The 22,655-nt window shown below is 58.0% G+C and overlaps 3 protein-coding genes across 8 annotated transcripts in view; 1 reads left to right on the top strand and 2 right to left on the bottom strand.

The window, feature by feature from the left end:
• Positions 1-4,418: 4,418 nt before the first annotated feature.
• On the bottom strand, positions 4,419-9,253 carry LOC131087602 (mucin-2-like). The gene is made up of 5 exons (XM_058031378.1): positions 8,751-9,253; positions 5,787-6,170; positions 5,460-5,579; positions 5,073-5,158; positions 4,419-4,856 (listed from the first exon to the last, which is right to left on the bottom strand). The coding sequence occupies exons 1-5, from the start codon at positions 9,124-9,126 to the stop codon at positions 4,782-4,784; spliced, it is 1,041 nt and encodes a 346-aa protein (XP_057887361.1). The 5' UTR covers positions 9,127-9,253; the 3' UTR covers positions 4,419-4,781.
• A 1,843-nt stretch (positions 9,254-11,096) lies between these two features.
• On the top strand, positions 11,097-14,663 carry LOC131087319 (deoxyribodipyrimidine photo-lyase-like). 2 transcript variants are annotated; one of them, XM_058030878.1, is made up of 10 exons: positions 11,097-11,166; positions 11,334-11,596; positions 11,759-11,904; positions 12,061-12,243; positions 12,391-12,549; positions 12,875-13,073; positions 13,163-13,315; positions 13,569-13,690; positions 13,791-13,950; positions 14,127-14,663. In XM_058030878.1, exons 2-10 carry the CDS (start codon positions 11,365-11,367, stop codon positions 14,276-14,278), a joined length of 1,506 nt encoding a protein of 501 aa, XP_057886861.1. In that variant the 5' UTR covers positions 11,097-11,166; positions 11,334-11,364; the 3' UTR covers positions 14,279-14,663. The 2 variants fall into 2 exon arrangements, with proteins under 2 accessions (XP_057886861.1, XP_057886860.1); XM_058030877.1 differs by having other exon boundaries at positions 11,759-12,243.
• A 400-nt stretch (positions 14,664-15,063) lies between these two features.
• RUBCN (rubicon autophagy regulator) overlaps positions 15,064-22,655 on the bottom strand; it is a 29,454-nt gene continuing 21,862 nt past the window's right edge. For all 5 annotated transcript variants that reach the window (XM_058030876.1, XM_058030872.1, XM_058030874.1 and 2 more), the window contains 9 exons: positions 21,796-21,856; positions 21,147-21,279; positions 20,675-20,820; positions 20,310-20,374; positions 19,555-19,793; positions 19,091-19,152; positions 18,753-18,906; positions 18,290-18,383; positions 15,064-17,524 (listed from right to left, as the gene is read on the bottom strand). In XM_058030876.1, the coding sequence (XP_057886859.1) occupies positions 17,361-17,524; positions 18,290-18,383; positions 18,753-18,906; positions 19,091-19,152; positions 19,555-19,793; positions 20,310-20,374; positions 20,675-20,820; positions 21,147-21,279; positions 21,796-21,856 (1,118 nt within the window). In that variant the 3' untranslated portion in view covers positions 15,064-17,360. The remainder of the gene's footprint in view (positions 17,525-18,289; positions 18,384-18,752; positions 18,907-19,090; positions 19,153-19,554; positions 19,794-20,309; positions 20,375-20,674; positions 20,821-21,146; positions 21,280-21,795; positions 21,857-22,655) is intronic.

Raw genomic sequence — 22,655 nt, 5'->3', positions numbered from 1 at the left:
AGGGGCTGGATGCCCTGCTCAGCTGGGCATGGGCGGGGGGTACCCAAAGCCCACCCTGCAGGGACCCACATCTCCCCAGGGACCTGGGCTCAGCCTGGTGCAGCTCCCTGGGCTGCCAGCACCAGGAGGTGAAGCTGAGCCCAAAGCTGTGTGTGGCACTGCCAACAGGGGCATGGCAGTCACCCCACTGATCCCACACAGCCTGTTCCCATGGCAGTCACCCCACTGATCCCACACAGCCTGTTCCCATGGCAGTCACCCCACTGATCCCACACAGCCTGTTCCTATGGCAGTCACCCCACTGATCCCACACAGCCTGTTCCCCATGGCAGTCACCCCACAGACCCCACACAGCCTGTTCCCCATGGCAGTCACCCCATTGATCCCACACAGCCTGTTCCCCATGGCAGTCACCCCATTGATCCCACACAGCCTGTTCCCATGGCAGTCACCCCACTGATCCCACACAGCCTGTTCCCCATGGCAGTCACCCCACTGATCCCACACAGCCTGTTCCCCATGGCAGTCACCCCACAGACCCCACACAGCCTGTTCCCCATGGCAGTCACCCCATACACCCCACACAACCTGTTCCCCATGGCAGTCACCCCACTGATCCCACACAGCCTGTTCCCATGGCAGTCACCCCACTGATCCCACACAGCCTGTTCCCCATGGCAGTCACCCCACAGACCCCACACAGCCTGTTCCCCATGGCAGTCACCCCACAGACCCCGCAGACCCTGCTCCACATGCAGGGTATGGTGCCACAGAGCAGTGTGTGGTGGTGACAGGGCAGTGCCAGCTGGTGTCACCATGTCTGTGAGGACACCATGGACACTAAAATCACCAGCTGAGCCATGTCTCAGCCCAGAACAAGGCAGGACACAGGTCTCCACCTGGCTCCCGCAGGGCAGAGGCAGGTTATGAAGCAGGGAGAAGCAAGGCTGGGGCGAGGCCCTGGGGTGTCAGTTGAGCTCCACAGTGCTCAGCTGCAACTGGGAGCCCTGGGGATCCCTCTTCAGAGCCCCAGCACACCCCAGTGGGGTTTGAAACCTGCACCTCAGGCTGGGCACAGCAGTGCTGGGGTGCTGGGAGGGGGTAAATGGTCCAGGGAAGCTTCTCTGCAAGGTTGGACCAGCATCCTCAGGGGATGGAGCAGAAAAGGAGCAGACCCAGACCCCCTTCCCTGCTGTGGGGATCCTCTGAGTCATTCACCCCTCTGTCTCACCCCCCTCGTCCTCCTGGAGCAGCAATTCCTGCACGCCCCCTTGAACACTGCTGCCAGCTCCCCTGTGAACAGCATTATGCAAACTCCCACCACTACATGGTTTTGTAGTCAATTAAACACTTCTTAACCAGAAATGCCCCCGGGCAGCTCCTGCAAAGTGTTATGAGGGGTGTTAGGCGGTACACGGTGTCCCGCTGGAGCCGGGCAGGCAGCACTCAAGTGACACCCGGAGCCAGCAGCGGGCACTGCGGATGGGGAAACGCCGGGGGAGGCCGGGTCACGGCTGAGCAAACCCGTGCTGTGAAACCCCCGCAGCACCCCCGGCAGGGGAACCGCGCACAGACCATAAACCGGGAACTCGCTCACCTGGAACCGAACACCCGCCCACCCAAATGCCACCGCGGGGGTGCACCGGGGGGACACTGCACTGGGGTCTGACAACCAGCCCTGCAGGTCTGGGGGTGACTGACCCATCCGGGACCACCTGAGCAATGAGCACACCAGGGCTGATGGAGGATTTGAGAGGTGTAAACCTGCCGTGGGAGAGTGGCTCCTGCCCGTGCTGACGATGCTGGATCACTTTGGAGAGCAACCCCAACGGGGAATACATGCTGACGCTGGGGAGTGTTGCTGCAGATGGTGTTTGAGGTGCAAAATGTGGTGGGAACCACAGGGATTGTTGCAAACATGCTGCTCAGCATAGAGGAAAACAACTCAGCTGAAGCAAGGGCTGGCCCCAGCCTGCCCGCAAGTTCCTGTCCGTGCTCCACAGAGGCCAGCACTGCCTGGAGACCCTTGTGCCTGCAAGCTCCTCTCTGTGCTCCACAGAGGCCAGCACTGTCTGGAGACCCTTGTGCCTGCAAGCTCCTCTCTGTGCTCCACAGAGGCCAGCACTGCCTGGAGACCCTTGTGCCTGCTACTGCTGCCCAAGCTGTGCCCCAGAAATGCCCATCTCCCAGCAGAGTGACAGGGCTGACAAACAAAACTCATCCCTCTGCTCAGGCATTGGCACACCCTCCCAAGAAAGCTCAGAGCCACCAAGGGATGTCTCATCTTGAGGACAGTACCCTGTTACCACTCTGGGAAGGGGCTTCTTATTGATCCTTTTGCTGTATCTGAAACCAAGGTCCTGGAAAAGTGCTGGTTCCTGTAAAAGTCATTAATCCCCTGTTACCAAAGACAAAGCGTCATGTGGGCACTGGAGCCCTTCAGGAGCCTGTGGCCAGGGGGCAATTCCATGAATCCCAGCAGCCAGGGGCTCTGCCCCATGCAGCATGGCAGAGCATGGCCCAGCACAGTGCCTTATCAGCTTTCCTGGAATTAATGGGCTGGTTGTTCCAGTCCTGTGGAGAACACAGCATCTCCCACTGGCTCCCCTCCAGCCTCCTGGCAAGGGCACTGGGAGAGGGCTCAGGGGTGGCAATGGGGGAAACCAGGTTATCCATCAACCCCACAGGTTCTGGATGACTTGGCATGCTGGGTGTGTTGCAACACCCTCCTGCCAAAGAGTGGGAGCTGGGCTAGAGCCATCAGCAGGGGTGAAGGGAAGGGGGACACTGGAAGGGACACCTGAGTCACAAGGGTCCTGAGACACGCCCCATGATTCTGCCAGGTCCTCTGAAGGTGACATCATGTTGGGCACAAGATTTGTTCCTTTGGACAATGCTGAGAGATTGCAATGTAAAGAGGCTGAGAACTCTGTTGTGGACTGGGAAAGCAGCAGGACTTGGATCCAGCCTCCCAAGCCCCTCTGGGCAGCAGTCTGTGCCAGGCCAGCAGCCATGGGGTGAGGGTGGCACCTCAAGGACAGCAGGCACAGAGAGTAAGGGCAGTGTCAGGGGCTTGTCAGAGCTCTGTGCCACCACTGCCAGGGCAGGGACACCCCTCCAAGGGAGCCACATCTTCCCTCTGTGCCCCTCTCCTCCCTCCCAGGCTGGTGACAGGGGGTCCAGAGCATCTCCTCCCCCCACGACCGCGGTGGAAGGCGGCTGTGCCAGCAGGGAACAGTGAGTACCCTGGTCACCTTTTCATCCCAGCACTTCAGGACCTTTTCCTCCCTTTGTGACGCAGTTTGGCTCCATTACCCTGGCCCTGGCACCCGGCCATGTCCTGGGGTCTGAAGTTATGGATTCAGCAGCCGGAGCAAACAGCCCAGTGGGACGCGCCGTGGGAGGACTCCTGGCCCGGCTCCAAGGCGTAGGCAGACCACAAGGATTTCTTTCCCAGCACCCCACCAGGCAGCCAGCACGGGGACTCCTTCCAGCAGGCTTTGCCCTGCTCCCCAGCTCCTTGCCCAGCTGCCAAGGGACCCCTCTCAGCCTCAAAAGGTCCAAGGAGCCCACAAAAGCCAGGCAGCATCCTAAAGAGCAAAGGGGCCACCCTGGGACGCAAGGGGCACCCCAAATGGGAGCATCCTGACAGGCTGCCTGGGCACAGCCTCTCCCAGGCCCTGTGAACTGGCAGGCAGCTGGGTGACCCCACGGTGTCTCTCCCCATCCTGTCCAGCTGCTGGCTCCTTCCCAGCCAGCTGACAATCCAGGCAGCCTGAGAGAAGTCCCCAGGTTAGGAATCCCACAGCCCCACACGCCCCCTCCCAGCCCTCCCTGAGCAGTGAGGGCTGCCAGGGAGGAGCAGGGATCAGCCAAAAACAACCCCTGACACGCAACGAGGCTATTTTGCTAATTATTTCAGTTTTCCATCTCCAGGAGAGGTGGCTTGCTAAGGCTAATAATTGCTTCAGTTGGATTTTATCTGGCTAATTAATCAGTTAATAAATGACTTTGCTGCAGGGGGTCAGATGTTACAGTGTCTCCTTAGTTGGGGACTGGAAAAAACAGGGAAGGAGCACAGCCCACGGGATTTCCACAGCCCCACAGTGCTGCCCCTGCAGCTGTGGGGTGTTTTGGGCCAGAGAGCTCCAGAGCAGAGACCACCAGTCTGCCAGGGTGCCGAGCCATCCTTGGGAATGTCTGCAGCAGCCCCTGGTGGGAGGGGACAGCACTGAGCCCGTCTCTCCACACAAAGCTCTGGGGACTCAGTTTTCATCACCGGTACCTCCAATAGATGGCAAAGCTGAAAATTGGGAAAGACAACTTGGAAAATAAAGGAGTCATCACTTCAACACAGAAAACAAGGAATTTCTATTTACTGCCCGGCATGGGTGTCATCCTCTGTCAGCAATGCCACAGGTGAGCCTTGGGCACAGCAGTACTGGGGGCTTCAGGTCTCCTTCCTCTCATTCCTCTGTCCCCAGGGTGGCTTTGATGGCTGAGGCAGCTCAGTCCCAGATGTAAAAGCCCAGTTCCATAGGGTCCCCTTCTCCCAGCCCCCAGCAGAGCTGGAGGAGGAATCAGGTCTGGAGCAGGGTGGTGGGAGGGCTCAGGCTCTTCAGACAGGCTGTGGGAAGGGTCAGGAGGGGACTGGGGGTACAGAGTGAAGGACAGGAAGCCCCAGGTTCAAGAGGAGCTGTATGGGATTCCCCAGGGGCCTGCACCACCATGGAGTGAGGAGCTGGCAGCAGGTGCGTGGCAGTCCAGGTGAGAGGCAGCAGTCAAGTCCTCCTCTTCCCTCGCCATGCCAGTGACAGGCCAGCACATGGGAATGCTGTCTGCAGGTCCTCACGGAGCTGGGGGGAAGGAACAGCCATCAAACTGTGCCAGACATCTCCCTCCCCCTGTCCCCACAGACAAAGGGCCTGATCCTGGACTGTGGCAGCCAAAGGAGGGTCTCCCCTTCACCTGAAAGGGCTCTGGCTGACATTCCATGCAAGATGCAGCCATTCCCCTCCCTGACTGGGGGAACCACAGCTGGCAGTTGCAGGATCTCCTCCTGCACACCTCACCTTGGACAACAGCAGCTCCTGCACCGTGGTGTTCCCCAGGTCCAGAGGGGTGGTGAGCCTCAGGGACAGAAACAGGTGAGATGCACCTGGGGGTTAAAAACAGGACCCTGGTTATTGCCCTTGAACTCTGGGCTGGGCCAGAGGACCTGGGGGTCTCTCCCCAGGGTTGCTGGCACAGACATGGAACTTCCTCCCAGGTGAATTGTGTCATGGACACACTGCACTGCCAGAACAAGCCTCTCACTGTAGAGCAACCCCACGTACCCCAAAGCACCAGCACCCCCACACTGAAAGCACAGCAAGAACAGTGGGGCTCCAGGGCCCCCTGCATGGCCCCAAGCACTGATGCTGCCCAAGGGTGGTGATGCCCACGGGCACTGCACTTACTGGTGTTGGGTGAGGCAGAGGGGCAGGTTGGCAGCAGCGTTGGCAGGGCTGTAGGTGTGCTGAGGGCAGCAGCCTCTGAGGTCTGGGCTGAGCTGGAGGCAGGGGAAGAGGGCTCAGTGCCTGGGCAAAGCAATGATAGGTTAGGGGTGCAGGGGTACAGGACGCTCCTGCAGCTGGGCACAGGCCTGGGTGAAGCCACCTGTGTGAAGCCACCCAAGTACATGAAACTCCTATGGGGATTTGTCACCCTGACCCCTCCCTGCCTTCAGGTGCCCCCCAGCTGAACCCACCCAGCTGCACTGGGGGTCCCAGACACTGTCAGGGTACCTGGAGTTGACTCCACAGTTGAGGGGAAGATGTCAGGAGTGGTCCAGTCTGGGTAGCTGGAAGAGGGAGTGCCCATGGGGTCTGATGTGCTGATAACAGGGCTGGCTGTGGTGTCTGCCAGGGTTGCCAAGGTCTCTTCTGTAGATTCAGATGAATCTTCTGTAGTTGTGGTGGGAGGAAGCACAGTGGGAGGTGAGGTGTTTTCAGTCTCTGTGGATGTGCTGGACTCCTCTGGGGTGGAAGCTTCTGTTTCAGGGCTGGAGGAAAGGAGGGTGGCTGTGGTGCTGGAGTCAGTGGTAGGCAGCAGTGTTGAGCTCTCCGTGGGTGCTGAGGAGGTAGGGAGAGCTGGGGACACAGTTGCTGTCACACCCAGGGCAGTGGTCTCTGCAAAGAGTGGGGACAATGAGATGCACAAGGGTTTGTGGTGAAGGGCTGGGTCCATGGCTGTGCTGGGCATGGTGCAGCATCACCAGCACAGTAAGCTCCTCCAGGAACTCAGAGCTGCATCAGCCAGGGAGCACTGGGAGGGGGAGCTCACTGTCCTGCATGGATCAAACACACAGATCTCTTCAATGGGTATCAGCCAGGCTGACCACATAAATCCCCAGCCTGACAAAGCAGGAACAAGCCATGGCCATTGCTGGTTTCAGGGCAGAAACTCCTCTGGGCACCAGTCCTCAGACCCATTCTCCCATCTTCACCCATCCCTGGAGGAAGTCAGACAAACCCGTCTGGCAGGAAGAGCCAAGCAGGAACTGGTGACCTGAGACAGTCTGGAAGTGCAGCAGCAGCAGTTTAAACAAACCCTCTGTGCTGCAGATAGTCAGGAACTGATAGCAGTGGGTGTAAATAATGGCAGGGGGGAAGCAGCCCCACAAAGGAACAGATCCCAGCCTGCAGCTCAGGATGAGCAGACGTGCTGTGACCCACAAAAGCTCTGGGAGGGAGGGAGGGGGTAGGGCACAGGAGGAATGTCCTCTCTTCCACTGTGGACTGTACCAGAGCAATGTGCTGTCCCCAGAAAAGCCCAGGGATCTGTAACCCTCTCCACAAGACAGGCAGGACAGCTTGGCTACCTGGACCTTTGTCCAGGGGTGTCTGTCAGGTGGTGGCTTTGGGATACCAGACTGGATTCCCCAGTGATCCCAGCACAAACCCAGTGAGTCTGGGGCTCTGCTTGCATGAGAATGCGAAACCGAAACACAAGCTACCATCTGCTTTCAGCCAAGCCAGCCAGAAGCTTCCAAAGCCCCTGGCAGCCAGGCCCTCTCTGCACACAGCAGCTGGGTAAATAAAAATACAGAGAAGGGCAAAGGTCTGACCCTAGCCCACGCCAGGTGAGCATCTGCACAGAAGGGCCTCGTCCTCACAAAGGGAGAAGCCAGTCCTCCTCTGCTTCCCATTTAAGAAGCAGGAAACAGCCCCACAGCATCCCAGCCCCCTGCACCCCAGAGGTGCCACCCCTCCACGCTGGGCATGATGCTCCCCACTCACCACCCACCCAGCAGAGAGCACTGCAGCCCACTGAGCCCTTACCCAGAGCCAGGTGCAGCACGGAGAGGCAGGTGAGGCTCAGCAGCAGCAGCAGCAGCAGGGGCCAGAGCAGGGGCAGGGCCAGCCCTCCTCTCTGCCCAGCCATGTCCAGGTGAGCAGGAGCTGACAAACCCCCACGGGCACTGCTCTGAGTGCTCCCCACAGCCCCAGCACTGCGTTTTCCAGGTCTCCTTCACCCAGCAGAGCAGGAGCATCCAGCTGGGTCCTTTCACCCTCCAGGTGCTGGCAGCGAGGCAGCGGCTTCCACCCGGCACGAACACTCCCAGGGACTGCTGCAGTGCCCAGCAAACATCAACTGCACGGCTGGACCCAGAACAGCCACAAAAAGTGGGCAGGACAGGCCACCAAGGCCACCACTACTACAGACCTGGCTCCTGTGGCCGTCCTCTGCCTGCTGAGGGGAGGGTGACAACGGGGAAGAGCCCAGGAATGCTCCAGGCTGCCCGGAACCCCGCGCTCCGCCGCGGGGGTGATGTTTGGTGCTGGCTCCCGGCACCAACGCCCTCAGGAGATAACAGCCAGCTCTGTGTGAGCCGAGGAGCCGGCCAGGGAACAGGCACACAGCTCAGGAAGGGCGTGCCTCAGGCTGAGGGTTTGTCCCCTGGGCTGTCTGTGCAGGCATCACTTCCCCGTGTCACAGCACGGCCCAGGAGCACTGCTGGGGCTGCTTCCTCCTTCTGGGCTCAGGGACAAGAGCAGGCCCTGGGCCAGGTATGGCATTCCACAGGCAGGCAGGCATGCTGGAGGACTGTCAGGGCATGGCCACCCTGCTGCTGAGCAGCTGCATGGGGGCACTGCCAGGGCACAGGCACACAGAGCCCACCACCAGGGTGCTGGCACTCTGATGAGGCGCTCTCACTGCGCAGGCACAGGGCCAGGGTGCTGCAGGTACTCTGTGAGGATACAGGGGCTCTGCTGGGGTACAGGGACACCAGGAATATGTGCATGGCAAGGGGTACTGGGGCAGGGTACAGTGTCCCTGTCCTGGCTGAGGTGCACGGGGTGAGCTGTCACCAGGGTACATCTGCAGTGCCAGGATAAAGGCTCCTGCAACAGCCACCAGGACACAGCCACAGTGACAGGACACAGGCACCCAGAAAGCTGCACTGCCAGGGCACAGCTCCCTGGGGGACTTCAGGGGTACATCACACTTGTCGGGGTACAGGGTACACAGATTGTTCACATGGGGGTGTGTACACACAGGCTCAGTGCTGGGGGCACGGCCACACGGCTGTACTGTCACACCACAGCACAGGTCCCCAGCCTGGCACCCAGCCACTGCCCTGAAGAGCCTGAAGACCAGGTGGCCCCTGGGGGAAGAAGCCAAGTGCTTGGCTGAGCAAGATGGGAGATCCTGTGGGGATTTACCACCCTGATCCTACTCTCCGGGTGCCCTGAGGCTGCACTCACCTGCAGTGTCACTGGGGGTCTCTGGCTCTGTTGGGGTGGAAGTACCAGGGGCGGTCCCAGGGACGTCTGTGGTGGTACCAAGGGAGGTCACGGTGTCTGATGGGGTCGTCAAGGGCCCATCTGAAGTTTCTGTCACTTCTGGGGTGGTGGAAGCAGAGGTGGTGCTGGTCCCTGGGGATGGGCTGCCAAGCAGTGTGGTCATGGCTGGCTCTTGGTGGGGGCTGGTGGCAAGCGTGGTGCCCAGCCCAGTGGAGGAGAGAAGAGCAGAGCTGGAGGGAGGCAGCATGCTCGTTTCAACTCCAAATGAGCTGGCAGCCAGGGCTGTGCTGGTCCCCACAGATGTGACAGTGGTACTCTTGTCATAGCTGGGTGTCATGGCCGTGGAGGTTGGAGGTGGCTTGCTGGTGGTGGTGAGCCCCAGCCCTGCTGGGGTGGTGGTGGCGCTGAGTTCCAGCCCTGCAGGGGTGGTGCTGGTGGTGGGTGCCAGCCATGCTGGGGTATTGCTGGTGGTGGTGAGCCCCAGCCCTGCTGGGGTGGTGCTGGGTGCCAGCCCTGCTGGGGTACTGCTGGTGGTGGTTTCCAGCCCTGCTGGGGTATTGCTGGTGCTGGGTGCCAGCCCAGGTGACCCAGGAGTGCTGTCAGCTCTGCTGCCCCTTGCCTGTGGTGTGGTGATGTTGGAGGCTGCCAGGCTGCTCTGCTGAGCTGTAGAAGCACTGGGTGTGAAGGCATCCATTGGCATCTCTGGGGTGGGGGTTGCAGGATGAGAGGAAGGGAAGGTGGCTACAGTGCTTGAGCTGCTGTTGGACAGTGGTGCCGTGGTCTCTGTGGGTGTCAAGGAGGTTGGGAGAGTCAGAGATGTAGGGTTTGTCATATCTTTGACAGTGGTCCCTGCAAAGAGGTGGGAGACAGCACACAAGGGCTGGCAGTGAAAGGCTGGGACCATGGCTGTGCTGGGAATGGTGCAATATTACCACCACCATGAACTGCCCAAGTCTTGCATCAGCCATGGATCATCAGGAATGGGGATTCCCTGTCCTGCATGGACCAAGCACGTGGATTCCCTGAACAGCAACGTGACAATCAGCCAGGCTGACCACATAAATCCCCAACCTGACAAAGCAGGAACAAGCCATGGCCATTGCTGGTTTCAGGGCAGAAACTCCTCTGGGAACCAGTCCTCAGACCCATTCCCCCATCTTCACCCATCCCTGGAGGAAGTCAGACAAACCCGTCTGGCAGGAAGAGCCAAGCAGGAACTGGTGACCTGAGACAGTCTGAAAGTGCAGCAGCAGCAGTTTAAACAAACCTTCTGTGCTGCAGATAGTCAGGAACTGATAGCAGTGGGTGTAAATAATGGCAATGGGGAAGTGCTTTGTGGAACTAGCCCCACAAAGGAACAAACCCCAGCTTGCAGCTCAGGGCATGTCCATGAGGGACCTGTTGCAACCCACAAAAGCTCTGGGAGGGGGTTGAGGGGTGCAGCAGGAGGGGATCTATAGCTGCAGGTCAAGGCTCTCAGGAGGTACAAGCTGCAGGTTTATTCCCAGTGCTCCACTCAACACTGCTCTTACTTTGCATCAAGTGCAAATGTTGGGATGGCATTTGAAGGTCTCCAGGCCTAGTACCTCCCAGTGAGGTTGCCATTTGGGCAGGGCCTACTGGGCAGATTGTAGCAGAAGCAATGACCCCAGCAAGGACCAAGGCTCAGCAAGGGGTCCAGCTGAGCCTAAGGTCTTCTCTTCCCAGATGGAGACCCACATCAGAAGCAAAGAAATAGAGCTTGTTGCTTGTGTTCTATAAAGCACTGCCCTGTTTGCTCACTAGGACAGGGATGTCGGAGAGCAAACAGCATCCAAAGTGTTTCACCTCAGGGGGCAAAGTCACCCCAGGGCCACCCACCACCCTGGAGTACGATGCTCCTCCTTCACCCCTCCACCCCATGGATATCTCCACACACCGCTGAGCCCTTACCCAGTGAGAGATCCAGCACAGCGAGGCTCAGCAGCAGCAGGGGCAGCCCTGCCGTGCCCCGAGTCATGTCCAAAGGCAGCGCCCCAAGGCCGTGCAAGGTGAGGGACCCGAGGGCACAGGGCGTGGGGAAGGCGCCAGCAGGGAAATACGCTGCCGAGTGATGGCTGGAGGTAGCTGGAGCTGCTTCCTTGTTCCCGGGCGGACGGAGGGGAGGCACCAGCGGGCACGGACACCCCTCCCGGGGCAGGTGCAGCGCCCTGGGCGCGCCGGGGCCATGGGAGCAGCACCTGCGCCCCTGCGTGGGGGCGGCGCCGGTGGCGGAGCCGCGCCCCTCGGGATGGCCTCGCCTGTGGGCACGCCCTCAGCGCCCGCCCCGGCTTGTGTAACACTCGGGCCGCGTGGCTGCCAGCAGGCATCGGCATCGGCACCGGCACCCGGAGCCCAGGTATGGACACCAGGAGCGGATCGGGCCGGGGACCGTAACACCGTTATTACCCGGTTCCCGAGGAGCAGCACGGGCTGGGGACCGGCATCCCCCGGGCTCTGGGGGCGGGCCGGGCCCGGGATTCCCGGGAAGCGCGGGCATCAGTCCGGCCTGTGTTCCTCTGGCAGCGCAGCCACGCTGCTCCGGGCGGCGCTGAGGATGCGGCGAGCACGGGGGAAGCGGAAGGCCGAGGCCACGGAGGTGCCGTGCGTGAATCGGAGGAGGACGGAGGGAGAGGAGGCGATACAGGAGGCCCGTCGGAGGGCGGCCCCGTCCGTTCGAGAGTTCAAGTACAACAAAAAGCGGGTTCGCCTTGTCTCGCAGGGCTCGGACCTGAAGGATGATGCTCGGTGCATCCTTTACTGGATGTGCCGGGATCAGCGAGTGCAAGGTGAGAACCGGCTGGTGGAAGGGGCTCCCAGGGGTAGTAAAAGCGCTGGTCCCTCCTTTGATAACTTTGGTGCTGGCCCCACTCTCTATAGGGGGGTCTGGGGGGAAACTTCCTATGAAGCCCCCATCCCCATCCTGACGCTGCCCTGTGTATTTTCCCCAGATAATTGGGCTTTCCTCTACGCCCAGCGCCTGGCCCTCAAACAGGAGCTGCCTCTGCACGTCTGCTTCTGCTTGGTGCCCAAATTTCTGGAGGCCACCATCCGCCACTACAGGTTCATGCTGAGGGGTCTGCAGGAGGTAGCAGAGGTACAGCCACGGGATGTCCGTGCTGGATGGGACAGGGCAAATGGGGAAAGGGGAGGCAGTTCCTCCCTTCAGCAGATCCGTCCCTTCAGCAGATGCTGCTTGGGTGGGGTTTGCAGAGCCATGAACTGTCCCACAGCCATTTCCGTGTCGCTGCAGGAGTGTGCAGAGCTGAACATCTCCTTCCACTTGCTGCTGGGCTATGCCAAGGATGTGCTGCCCACGTTTGTGACGGAGCATGGCGTGGGTGGGCTGGTGACAGACTTCAGCCCCCTCCGCCTCCCCCGGCAGTGGGTAGAGGACGTCAGGGAACGCTTGCCAGAGGATGTGCCATTTGCACAGGTGGGTGCCAGCACTCTGGGAATGGAAAACTGGCTGGTGAGATGTGGGACAAACTTGTCTCCTGTGTCTGACTTGAGCAGAGAGCATGTGTGTCATGTTGCCAGGATTGTTTGCTTCTCACACCCTTCTCCTCTGCTTTGCTGCCAGGTTGATGCCCACAACATCGTGCCCTGCTGGGTTGCCTCCCCCAAGCAGGAGTACAGCGCCAGGACCATCCGGGGCAAGATCCACGCTCAGCTCCCCGAGTTCCTCACCGAGTTTCCCCCTGTTGTTCGTCACCCACATCCGCCCTCCTGCCCAGCAGAGGTACCAGTAGGAGACACTCAAACCCATTCATGGGCAGGCCTCAGAGTGTTTCATAAGTCCTTTGTGATCCTGGGAGGGGTTGGCAGGGAATGAGGACAGTGGCCTGCCTGAGGTCACACACAGATGGTGTGGAGATGAGGATGCCCTGGGGAAAGGGAGGTTCCCACCTCATTCATTTAGTTCCCACATCTCTGCCATGCAGAGAGCTAGTTAAAAGGAAGAGGCTGGCATGGACTGGGGACTTTGCTGGTTGGGGACATAACATTCAGGGCAGCCCTCACTGAAGAGATTCTGCAGATGCACTCACTGCTTGGTTGCCGCCCAGCCCATCGCTTGGGAGGCCTGTTATTCCAGCTTGCAGGTGGACCACACCGTGAAGGAGGTGGAGTGGGCAACCCCTGGCACAGCTGCAGGGATGGCTGTGCTCAAGTCCTTCATTGCAGATCGGCTGAAATCCTTCAGCAGCCACAGGAATGATCCCAACAAGGCGGCTCTCAGCAACCTCTCCCCATGGCTTCACTTCGGTGAGTGTCCCAGGCTTCCCACTCTGCAGCAGGACTGAGCATTGTGGCTGGGTCCAGCAGCCTGACTTGGTGCTTCCCCATGTCCCCAGGCCAGGTTTCCACCCAAAGAGCCATCCTGGAGGTGCAGAAGCAGCGGCGCAGTTACAAGGACTCGGTGGATGCTTTTGTGGAGGAGGCTGTGGTGCGGCGGGAGCTGGCTGAAAACTTCTGCTACTACAATGAGAACTACGACAGTGTGCAGGGTAACATCCTGGGTCACGTGGGCCATGCTGGGTGCCCAGCTGCTCACTCCAACTTGGCAATCCTAGTTCTGCTAGGAGAAGGGCTGTGGGGGCACTAATGTCCCATCATTTGGTCTCTTCTGGAGGTAGGACAGAAGCTGACGAGTGCCCTCTTCAAGACTGGTGCCTCCAGGGCACAGTGGCCTCAGTAGACTGGTTGTCAGCACCCTGCAGAACAGGTTGCTCAGTGTTGCCCTTCATCTCTTGCTCACAGGTGCCTATGACTGGGCACAAACCACCCTGAAGGTCCATGCCAAAGACAAGAGGCCTTATCTGTACAGTCTGCAGGAGCTGGAGCAGGGGACCACACATGACCCACTCTGGAACGCTGCCCAGGTACTGCCCTACATCTTCCCCACAAAATGTTGAACTTTTTTCTGAGGCATGGAGGTGACCTGCCATGGCCTGACCCTCATGGCTGTCTCCATCCCTGCAGCTGCAGATGGTCCGGGAGGGCAAGATGCACGGCTTCCTGCGGATGTACTGGGCCAAGAAGATCCTGGAGTGGACGCACTCCCCTGAGGAGGCCCTGCAGTTTGCCATCTACCTCAACGACCGCTACGAGCTGGACGGGAGGGACCCCAATGGATACGTAGGCAAGCTGCAGGCTGGGGGCACAGGCTGGGAGGCCGTAGCTCGGGTGGCCAGGGCTGCAGTGGGGGCTCTCTGCAGGCAACTCCAGCCCATCCTGCCTTGCACTCAGATCCCCCTTGCTCTCTGGGTGCCCCTGAGCAAGGGGGAGAGCTAACACCGGTGTCCCTGTGCCCGGCAGGCTGCCTGTGGTCCATCTGTGGCATTCACGACCAGGGCTGGGCGGAGCGGCCGATCTTTGGCAAGATTCGCTACATGAACTATGCCGGCTGCAAGCGCAAGTTCGACGTGGAGCAGTTTGAGCGTCGCTACAGCCCCACACACTCCCAGTGACACCCTCTGGGCTGGGCAGATGTGCCTTGGCCCAGCTGCCAGCTTGCAGGGGTCACCCTGGGATGTCAAAGGGCTCCCTGTAGCAGCAGCACGCTCCAGGGTTTTGCAGGTCTTTGCCATCACCCACTCGAGTTGCTGGAGCCCTTCTGCTGGCACAAGGTTGCTGGCAGCTGTGAGAGCCCATCCTCAGCATGCCTGTACCTGCCAGAAACCTTTCTACAACCAAGGCCTCAGGAGTAGCCCAGGTCACCATTGCTGCTGGTAACCACAGCTGAGATTTGGGCTGAGCAGGGTGTTTCTAGGGAAAAGCCCCCAGGAAGAGGCTCTTCATGGAGCCAGTGCTGGTCTCTCATTTTTTAACAGTTTTAAAGTTTACAGTTTTTATCACCTGTGTTGATGGTGTTTATGGGGAGGTGCACAACACTGCTGTGAAGGGAGAGCTGGGTGGCCTGGAATAGGGATGCAAGCATGGACAGGGCAGCCAAAGCCAGGCCCCTCTGCCAGCAGCAAAAGCAGGCTCTGGAAGGGGACAGACATTACAGAGAGCCCCTCACTCAGTGCCTTGCACCTCCTGCCCTGAATCCAGTGGGCAGTTTGCAGGGGCAGGCCACAAACCAAATTAATCAGTCAAGGGGTAGTGACAATAACCCCCTCCCAGTGACTGCATCACCAGCTACATGAGCTGTCCCTTCCACTGCTCAGCAGCACTCCCTGCCTGCCCCATCACCTCCAGGTGGGATACACACCATTACCCCACCTGAAACAACATCACAACACAACCAGACTCCTTATTAACGTCGTTTATTAAGGACGGCATTTAATTGCTGTGCTGTGCAATAACAATCCCGTTGTGAGGGCTCCAGGTGAGGGCCAGGGCAGCCCCCAGCTCTCCCTCCCAGAGCTCCCTGTCGTGGCCAGTTCCAGTGTTAGCTGTAGTGGTCAGTGCTGGGCAGCAGTGTCAGTGCTGGGCACAGGCTTGCCCTGGAGACCTGTGCCAGGTTTGGGGGTCCTGCTGCTTCCACACAGTCCATGGTGGGGGGTGGAAACCATAACTAAGCCAGAATTCCTTCCCTCTTCTCAAAAAGTACTCAGTGCTTTTAGAAAGGGATCTGGGCAGCCTCTCAGCTGCTGTCCCATGACGTTAAAGTGCTTCAAACAAAAAAGGGTGGATGGAGGTGTGCTGCTGAGGCAATTCCAGGGAAGGGGGTCTCAGATCCAAGCAGCAGCAGGAGGGCTTGGCTTGGGCTTGGGGACAGGCAAGACCAAGGCAGACCAGCATCTGGCAGCCCCAGGGCTTGCAGAGACAGAGTGAGAAGAGCAGCTGCTCTTCTGGGGAAAAAAAGCAGAAGCAAGACACAAGGCAGGGGAGCCAGTGGGGAGCTGAACCCTGATTTTAGGACTTGGTCAGGATGCTGCAGGCAGGGGAGAGATGCAGCAGCCCAGCCCTCAGCAGCAAGGCTGCAGCCACATCTCCTGGACCCAGCCTCTTCCCCTCTCCCCAACCCTGCCACCCCCACAGGGAGAGCCTGTAAGCCACATCCCAGCCTCGAATCAGGGCATGTGCTGAAAGAGCCACTGCCCCCTGAGGCCTCCTGCCAGTGCATTGCTCTCTGGTCCCTCAACAGCCTCCTTGCACGTACACAGGCCACACCATCCTTCCTAACACCCCACATCCCACCTGTGCTCAGGTGGTGCTGCACATGCCATGGCCAAAGCATCCCCCCACGATGCAGAGGCACCTCCTCAGCTGGGCACAGAGCTCACCTTGTCCCACTGGGTCTGACCCTGCAGAGCTGTCACTTGTGCCAGGTGACACAAGTGCATCAGTGAGGAACCAGTCCTTGGCAGCACCCCAGTGCCAAACCCCTCTCCCCTGGGTATCCCCACTGCAATCAGGCTGCCTGACCATCCCACCACAGCAAAGCTGGGAAGCTTCAAAGCTTTGCCTGGCTCAGGGACCCTTCCTGCCCCAAGGGAAGCAGGAGATCCTGCTGGGAGAGAGGACCAGCTCCATCCAGGGGTGAGGAACCAGGAGCAGGAGAGCCCTGGTCAGTCCCAAGCAGATCACATGCCCCCTAAGAAGGCATTTCAAGCAGCACCTCCTTGAGGGGAACACACAGTTAAAAATACAAACAACCACATTAAAAAAATAAAACCAAGTCCAGCAGATTAAAAAAAGAAAAACACACAGCTAAACAGAGGCTTGGGGATGCACCTGGAGGGATAAGCCTTCACCTGCATCCTGACAGGTCAAAGGCAGAGAGGCAGCTCCACACAAGGCAGGTTCTGGTGCCACCAGAGTGAGGTCCCATGACATCCTTAAAGGAGGACGTATCTCCCTGGTAGGACAAACTGGCAGCATGAGGAGGAAGTAGGGTCAGAAGCCTCACCATGTCCCATGGAGGCAGATTTCTATGGAGCCATGGGGATCTGCCTGCCCAAAGTCCATCAGCACATTCACTTGTGCAGCTGCTCCAGGGGCAATGTCCCTCTGCAGCACAGGGAAATCTGGCATTTTCATCATTGCCACGTCCTCTGCTCTGATTCTGGAGTGAGAGCAACTGCTCTCCAGCAGTGTCCCACAGCACATTTGAGAAAAGGAGCTGTTAAATACACAACCAACCCCAAACCCCACCCTCCCTCCATGCACACAACCCCCAGCAGCAGAGTGGAGGATCACAGGACTGAGACCTGATTCCCTCCTCCAAGGAGCAGATGTGACCAGAGCTTCCTAGTATACAGCTGATGAGCAGCGAGTGCTGACCCTTCAGGGGACCCACAGGGATGGACAGCACAGCCCTGCTGGGTCCAGCATGAACAACTGCTAGGAAAAGGTCCCTGTTCTGCCTGCAGGACAGGCAGGAGCAAGCAAAGGCATCAGGGAGTGGGAGCAGTACCTGGAGCAGATCCACTTGGTGGAATATGCTCCTTTCCCAGCCCAGCAGAACTGTGAAAAGAAATCCCTTCAGGACAGTGCTCCAGGCCTCCCAGCAGTCCTCATCCCCAGTCCGTGTGGCTCAGTCTCTGGTGATGAAGGCCATGCACATAACAAAGCCATGATCTGCTCCTTGGCTGCTCGTGCTCACGTGGCTGGCCCTGGCTCTGGCAGCTGCAGCTCCCCTTCGCAGTCCGAGCTGTCGGGCTCCGTGCGCTGCCTGTCCAGCCGCTCCCTGCGCGCCTGGAGCCGCGCGCACCGCGGACAGCGGCTGCTCTTGAAGCACCACTTGTGGTAGCAGGCCTTGCACTCTGTGAGGGAGAGCGTGGCTGAGTGCTGGACAGGCTGACAGACTGCCTGACACTCCACACCCCGGGTCCCTCACTAGCTCATGAGCTTTGGAAGCACAGGAGGGAGGATTTCTGCTCTGCACAAGGTCCCTCCCCAAGCCTTCCTGATACTCCAAGGAAACAGTGACTTGGTCCCAAGTTTTCTCTGGCACTGCACCTAAAACCAGGGCTTGCATGTTGTCAGGAGCCATTTTATGCCAGTTCAGAGGCTGGTCCCAAGATGTAGGGCCATGCTCTACTCAGCCATTAATACTGGGCATTATCAAGGATGTCCCCTGAAGGGGCCTAGGGATTTCTCAGCAGGCAGGAAGGGCACAGAGATAAAGCCTTCAGGCTCTCTCTGCTCTGCAAGCTCAGCTCCAGCCATCCAAGCAGGGCAGGGGAGCTGCGTGCAGGCTGCAGCCTGTCCTGTAACTGCAGCAGGAGGGAAGCCAGGACTCCCAGACACCCACTCCCTGCAGTGACAGCCCAACTGCCCACAGCTGCCAGGGCAGGCAGCACAGAGCGTGGTCAGGAGGGGACCTACATGCTTTACCATGCCATCAATAACTGTGACAAGGATTATCTGCTGCTGTTGTAACATTGCGGACACAGGCCATGCATAGGGGCACTCTGGTCTGGCTGGCTACAGCTCTGTACCTCTTGCTAACACAAATTCCACTCTAACTGGAAGAAGACCTTGGTGGCCCCAGGGTCTGTCCCCCCTGTTTTTCCCCAGTATCTCACCTTCACACGTCTTGCATTTGTTGAGCTCAAAGGGAAAGATGATGTCGTCCTCATTCTGGCAGAACTCACAGATGAAGCCTTTGGCTTGGCACAGCTGGAAGGAAAAACAACGAAGAAAAAGCAGCTAAATGCTCATCTCCCTGGCAAGCAGGACAGAAGGCAGAGTGGAGCAGGACAGCAGGCCACAGTGCCCTGCTCTAACCATGTGGGACAGCCCTTCCCCAGCATGGAGCACAAGAAGGCTGAATCAACCTGTGTCAGGGGTGAGGGAGAACCAAAACAGGGTAGCAAATATCCCATTTGTGCTGGGTAGGAGCTCTGTAAAGCAGGCAGGAACAGTTAGCATTGAATCAGTTAATTTGGTGGCTGCTCTGCACACCAAAGCCTCCCATCAGTTATCTTTGCAGCAAAGCCTGCTCCCAAGGGTCCAGAGCCATGCAGGAGGCAGGAGAGGAGGCCTTACCATGCACTTGTCAATGTGCAGGCTGCCTGCCTTCAGGAGCTCTGTCAGGCGAGGCATCAGGTCCCCTTTCTTGATGGCACTGAAGTCACTCAGCGAGTAGAGGTGCAAATCCTCTGTCAAGTGGCCAGGCACTGTGTCAAAGGAGTCCAGGAGGCTGCAAGGACAGAGAAACCAGAGCTCAGAGCAAAGTGACTCCAGTAAGGTTCTCCCTTCACTCCTTATGCTTTCTCTCCCCCTCCAGGCCCCCCTCTCCCCAGAGCTCAATGCATAAGCTGCACAGATTCCCAGTGCAAGTTCCCTGGGACAGAACCAGGACAGCAGAGCAGCCCAGCACTCACTCTTTAGCCAGCCGGCAGGTCTTGAACATGTTCTTCATGTGGAAAAGCTGGATTCGCAGCAGCTGGAGAGGAAGAGGCACAAAGAATCAGTAAACAGAGCATGGTCCTCGCCCAGGCAGGTCTGCCCCATTCCTTGTGCTGCTCCTCAGCTGCTGCTCTCCTGTTTCCAAAGTGTTTACATCACACAGGGCAAGGCGAGCAGAACCACCATCATGTGCTCCAGGAGATAAACTGAAGCCCAGCTGGATACCAGCCAGAAATTCCTATTTGATTTTCCTATGAATTTGACATTCCTATGCCACTGAAGAAATCAGAAAACGTGAATAGAAAGACACAGTGATGAGATTTTAAGCCTCTAAAACTGAAATATCTGCTTTTCCCCAGCTTCCCTGAAATACAGTTTACAGTTGGCTGCCATCCACCTCACCCAAACTCCACTCAGGAAGGCAGAGAAAGGGTCTTACCCTCACTTGGTTGAGAGCCTTCACTTTCTGGTACAGGGCAGGGTTGATAGCTTGCACGTTGAAGAGTGGGTCACTCCAGATCTTGCTCAGCAGGTCTTTGGAGAAGTTGCTGACGTAGTACTTGCTGAAGTCCCACTTGCGCAGGATGCGGCTGGGGATGACGGTCTGGGCGTTCTCGTGGCAGCACTGGCAGAAGTACTTGCCCAGGTACTCGCAGTACCGCAGCCGCTTGATGTAATCTGGCCAAACGCAGGCAGACAGGCAGGGTCAGCCCAGGCACGGCCTCTGCTGCACTCCCAACACTGCTCAGCATTTCCCACAAACAAGGAAAGTGTACCAGAGTGCTCAGTACTGGGGTCTGCAAGCACCCTCTGACTGCAAAAGCCTTTGGGACCAATAGTCCAGTCTCGTGCAACCACATCTACCTACATATTCAGGGAAGAGCTCTGCAGCTGCAGAACTAGCTGGGAGCTTGAGGACCCAACATCTTACACTCTTACAAGCGTCAATATCTGAAATGCCCTCTGAAGGACAAACTGACTGCTCTTTGCCTCCACCAGCTCTGTGACCTCCTAGAAGAGAAGGCTCCTATGTGGATGGTGCACACCAATGTTCTGGCAGAGCTGGCAAAGGCAATATAGCACTGTTCCAGGGACCTTATATTGTGCTCTACCATCACCCACTCACTCAGCATCTTCCCACTTGTTTGTAGTTCCCCACCACTCTCCAGCTCAGGTCAGGCTCCCAGCACTCACCAGGATCAGTCCGGATGCCACAGCCTGCACACCGGTAATTCTGCTTGGCCACAGCCACCTTTCTCCTGCCCAGACACAGAAGACAACATGCATGACCCAGCCCTGGTGGTACCTGGCACCAGAAGATGGGTACCAGCACAGGCCTGGGAGGTTTATATGGACAACACACGGGGGAAAAAGCCCCACTATGTCCCAAAGGCTCTAACCCCAGGCACTGCCTCCATCTCACAGTGGTGACCACCGTGGATTTACCAGGCTCAGAGCAGGGAAACCCCAGCAACCAGAGGATAAGCACCCTTGGTGTGGATGGGGAAGGGATGGGAAGGGCAGGTCCCCTGAGAGCCCCCAGGCACACGGGTCCTTACGCTGGGGCCAGGTGAACATTGAAGATGATCTGCGGCCGCGGCGGGGCCCACTCCAGGTTTCCACGCACCCGAATCCTCAGCTTGTAGATGTCAGCGTGCTCTCCATCATCAGGAGAGATAGGCAGAGAGTCAGGGATGGGCAGCAGCTGGGAGAGGCAGGCAAGAGGGTCAGATCCCCATCTTGTAGGCAGTGCACCTGGCTGGACTGCCAGAAACCTGCAACCGCAGCCCTCCGGAAAACTGCCAGGCACCAAGCTGCCCCTCAGCTGAGTTGGGGGCTGAAGAAGGGCTGTCCCCCAGGGTCCTGGACACTGCTGTAGGAGCCTGCATCCATCTCCAAAGCCCAGATAAACCCCTTCCTCAAGCTCCACAAAGAGAGCACTGGGACAAGCAAAGACCCCTCAGCAATGCCCTGAAGCCAGGGGTTCAGGGAAGATCAAATGCAATCAGTGACAGGAACTCACAGCCTTACCTTCTGTGGGGCATCATGCTCAGGGACCAGCCACTCCAATTCAGAGGCAGCTGGGAGCTGCATGCCCTCAAACTGCTTCAGCAAGCCCATGGCCACCGCCTCTGCCGAGTTTGAATTGAGGAAGGAGTGGGATCTAGACAGCAAAGGAATTGTTAGTACTGGATGTCAAGCTGTGCCCTCCTTGCAGCCCCATGCCAGTCCCAAGTCAAAGATCCTCCCTTCCACTCTGGTACCTTAATTCTGCACTGCTACATAGGTTTAAAATTAATACACACAATTGATTTCTGTCTTTGCAAATGTGCCCAAGCAAAGCTGGCTAATGGCACCACAACAACTGTTCAGAAGAGCAAGCAAAACTTAACTCACTTGGCAAAACCTACTCCTGTTCACAGGGGGAGCAGCAAAGTGACAGCCAGTGCCTGTGTAAGCCATAAACAACTGCTCTCCCAGTATGTACCTACCCAAGCAGCTGCCAACCATGGACACAGCTTTGTACTTCACCACAGAAAGCAAAGAGGTCCCCACAGAGGGAGGGAGGGAGGGATATGTATTCCAGTGCAAAACAGAAACTGATGCACATGGAAGAGCAGAGCCAGGCAGGAAAGAGAGCATGGTACCAAGATGTGTCACCATGAGGCTGAAGACATACATGGAGTCCGAGGAGAGAAAGGACTTCCTGCTGGAGTCTGGGTTCCTCTTGATGTCTGCATCTGAATCACAAACAGACAAGGTGGAACAGATGGGACAGGGCCAGGGATGCACTCACTTCAAACCAAAGCTTCAAGGTAAAACTCATCAAGCTGTTCAAAAGCACAAGAACTACAGCATCAACTTCTACCAGTGGCACAGAGCAGCAAGGAGGGGTGCAGTCTAATCAGCTGTCAGAACTATCAGGGAAAGGCATGGTGGGGTGCTGTGAGCAGCCTGAAGTTTGGGGGAGACAAGTGGCTGCTGGTACAGGTCACACAGCAAGTCCTAGCAGTAACATGGCCTGAAATAGAACACACACAGAACACAGGAGCCTGGAGAGCAGGACTGCAGGGTTAGCAAGAAGGTTTAGTAGCTCTCTACACACAGTATAGATGCTGGAAGGGATTAGCAATGGGTTGTAGAGCCCTTCTCTCTGTTTGACTGTAACCTGTGAGATCAGACATTGGCCATGGCACAGTTTGTCAGTGACTGCACGGCCAGGGCTGGCAGCCTGTGCCCAGCACTGCCCAGACACAGCAGCACCCTGCAGAGAAAGGGCCAGCAGCCATGGGGCCAGCCCTCTGCACAGGTCACAGACTCATCTCCTGAGGAGGGAGGGTCCAAGGTAAGGTGCAGGACCCTTCAATCAACTCCCAAAGAGCCCTGGGCTGCCCCACAGCTCGGGTACCAGGCAGTAACTAGTGGAACCTTCACCACTCATCATTCTCTCACTCCAGCAGGTTAAACCCTAACAGGGAATCCATCTCAATGGTAGAAAATCCCTATGTCAGGACAATTCCAGTCATACAACACAGAGAG

This window comes from Melospiza georgiana, chromosome 10, assembly GCF_028018845.1.
Source record: "Melospiza georgiana isolate bMelGeo1 chromosome 10, bMelGeo1.pri, whole genome shotgun sequence".
NCBI lineage: Eukaryota > Metazoa > Chordata > Aves > Passeriformes > Passerellidae > Melospiza > Melospiza georgiana.
Note: the sequence above shows the minus strand (reverse complement) of the source record. Positions and strands in the feature narration are given on the sequence as shown.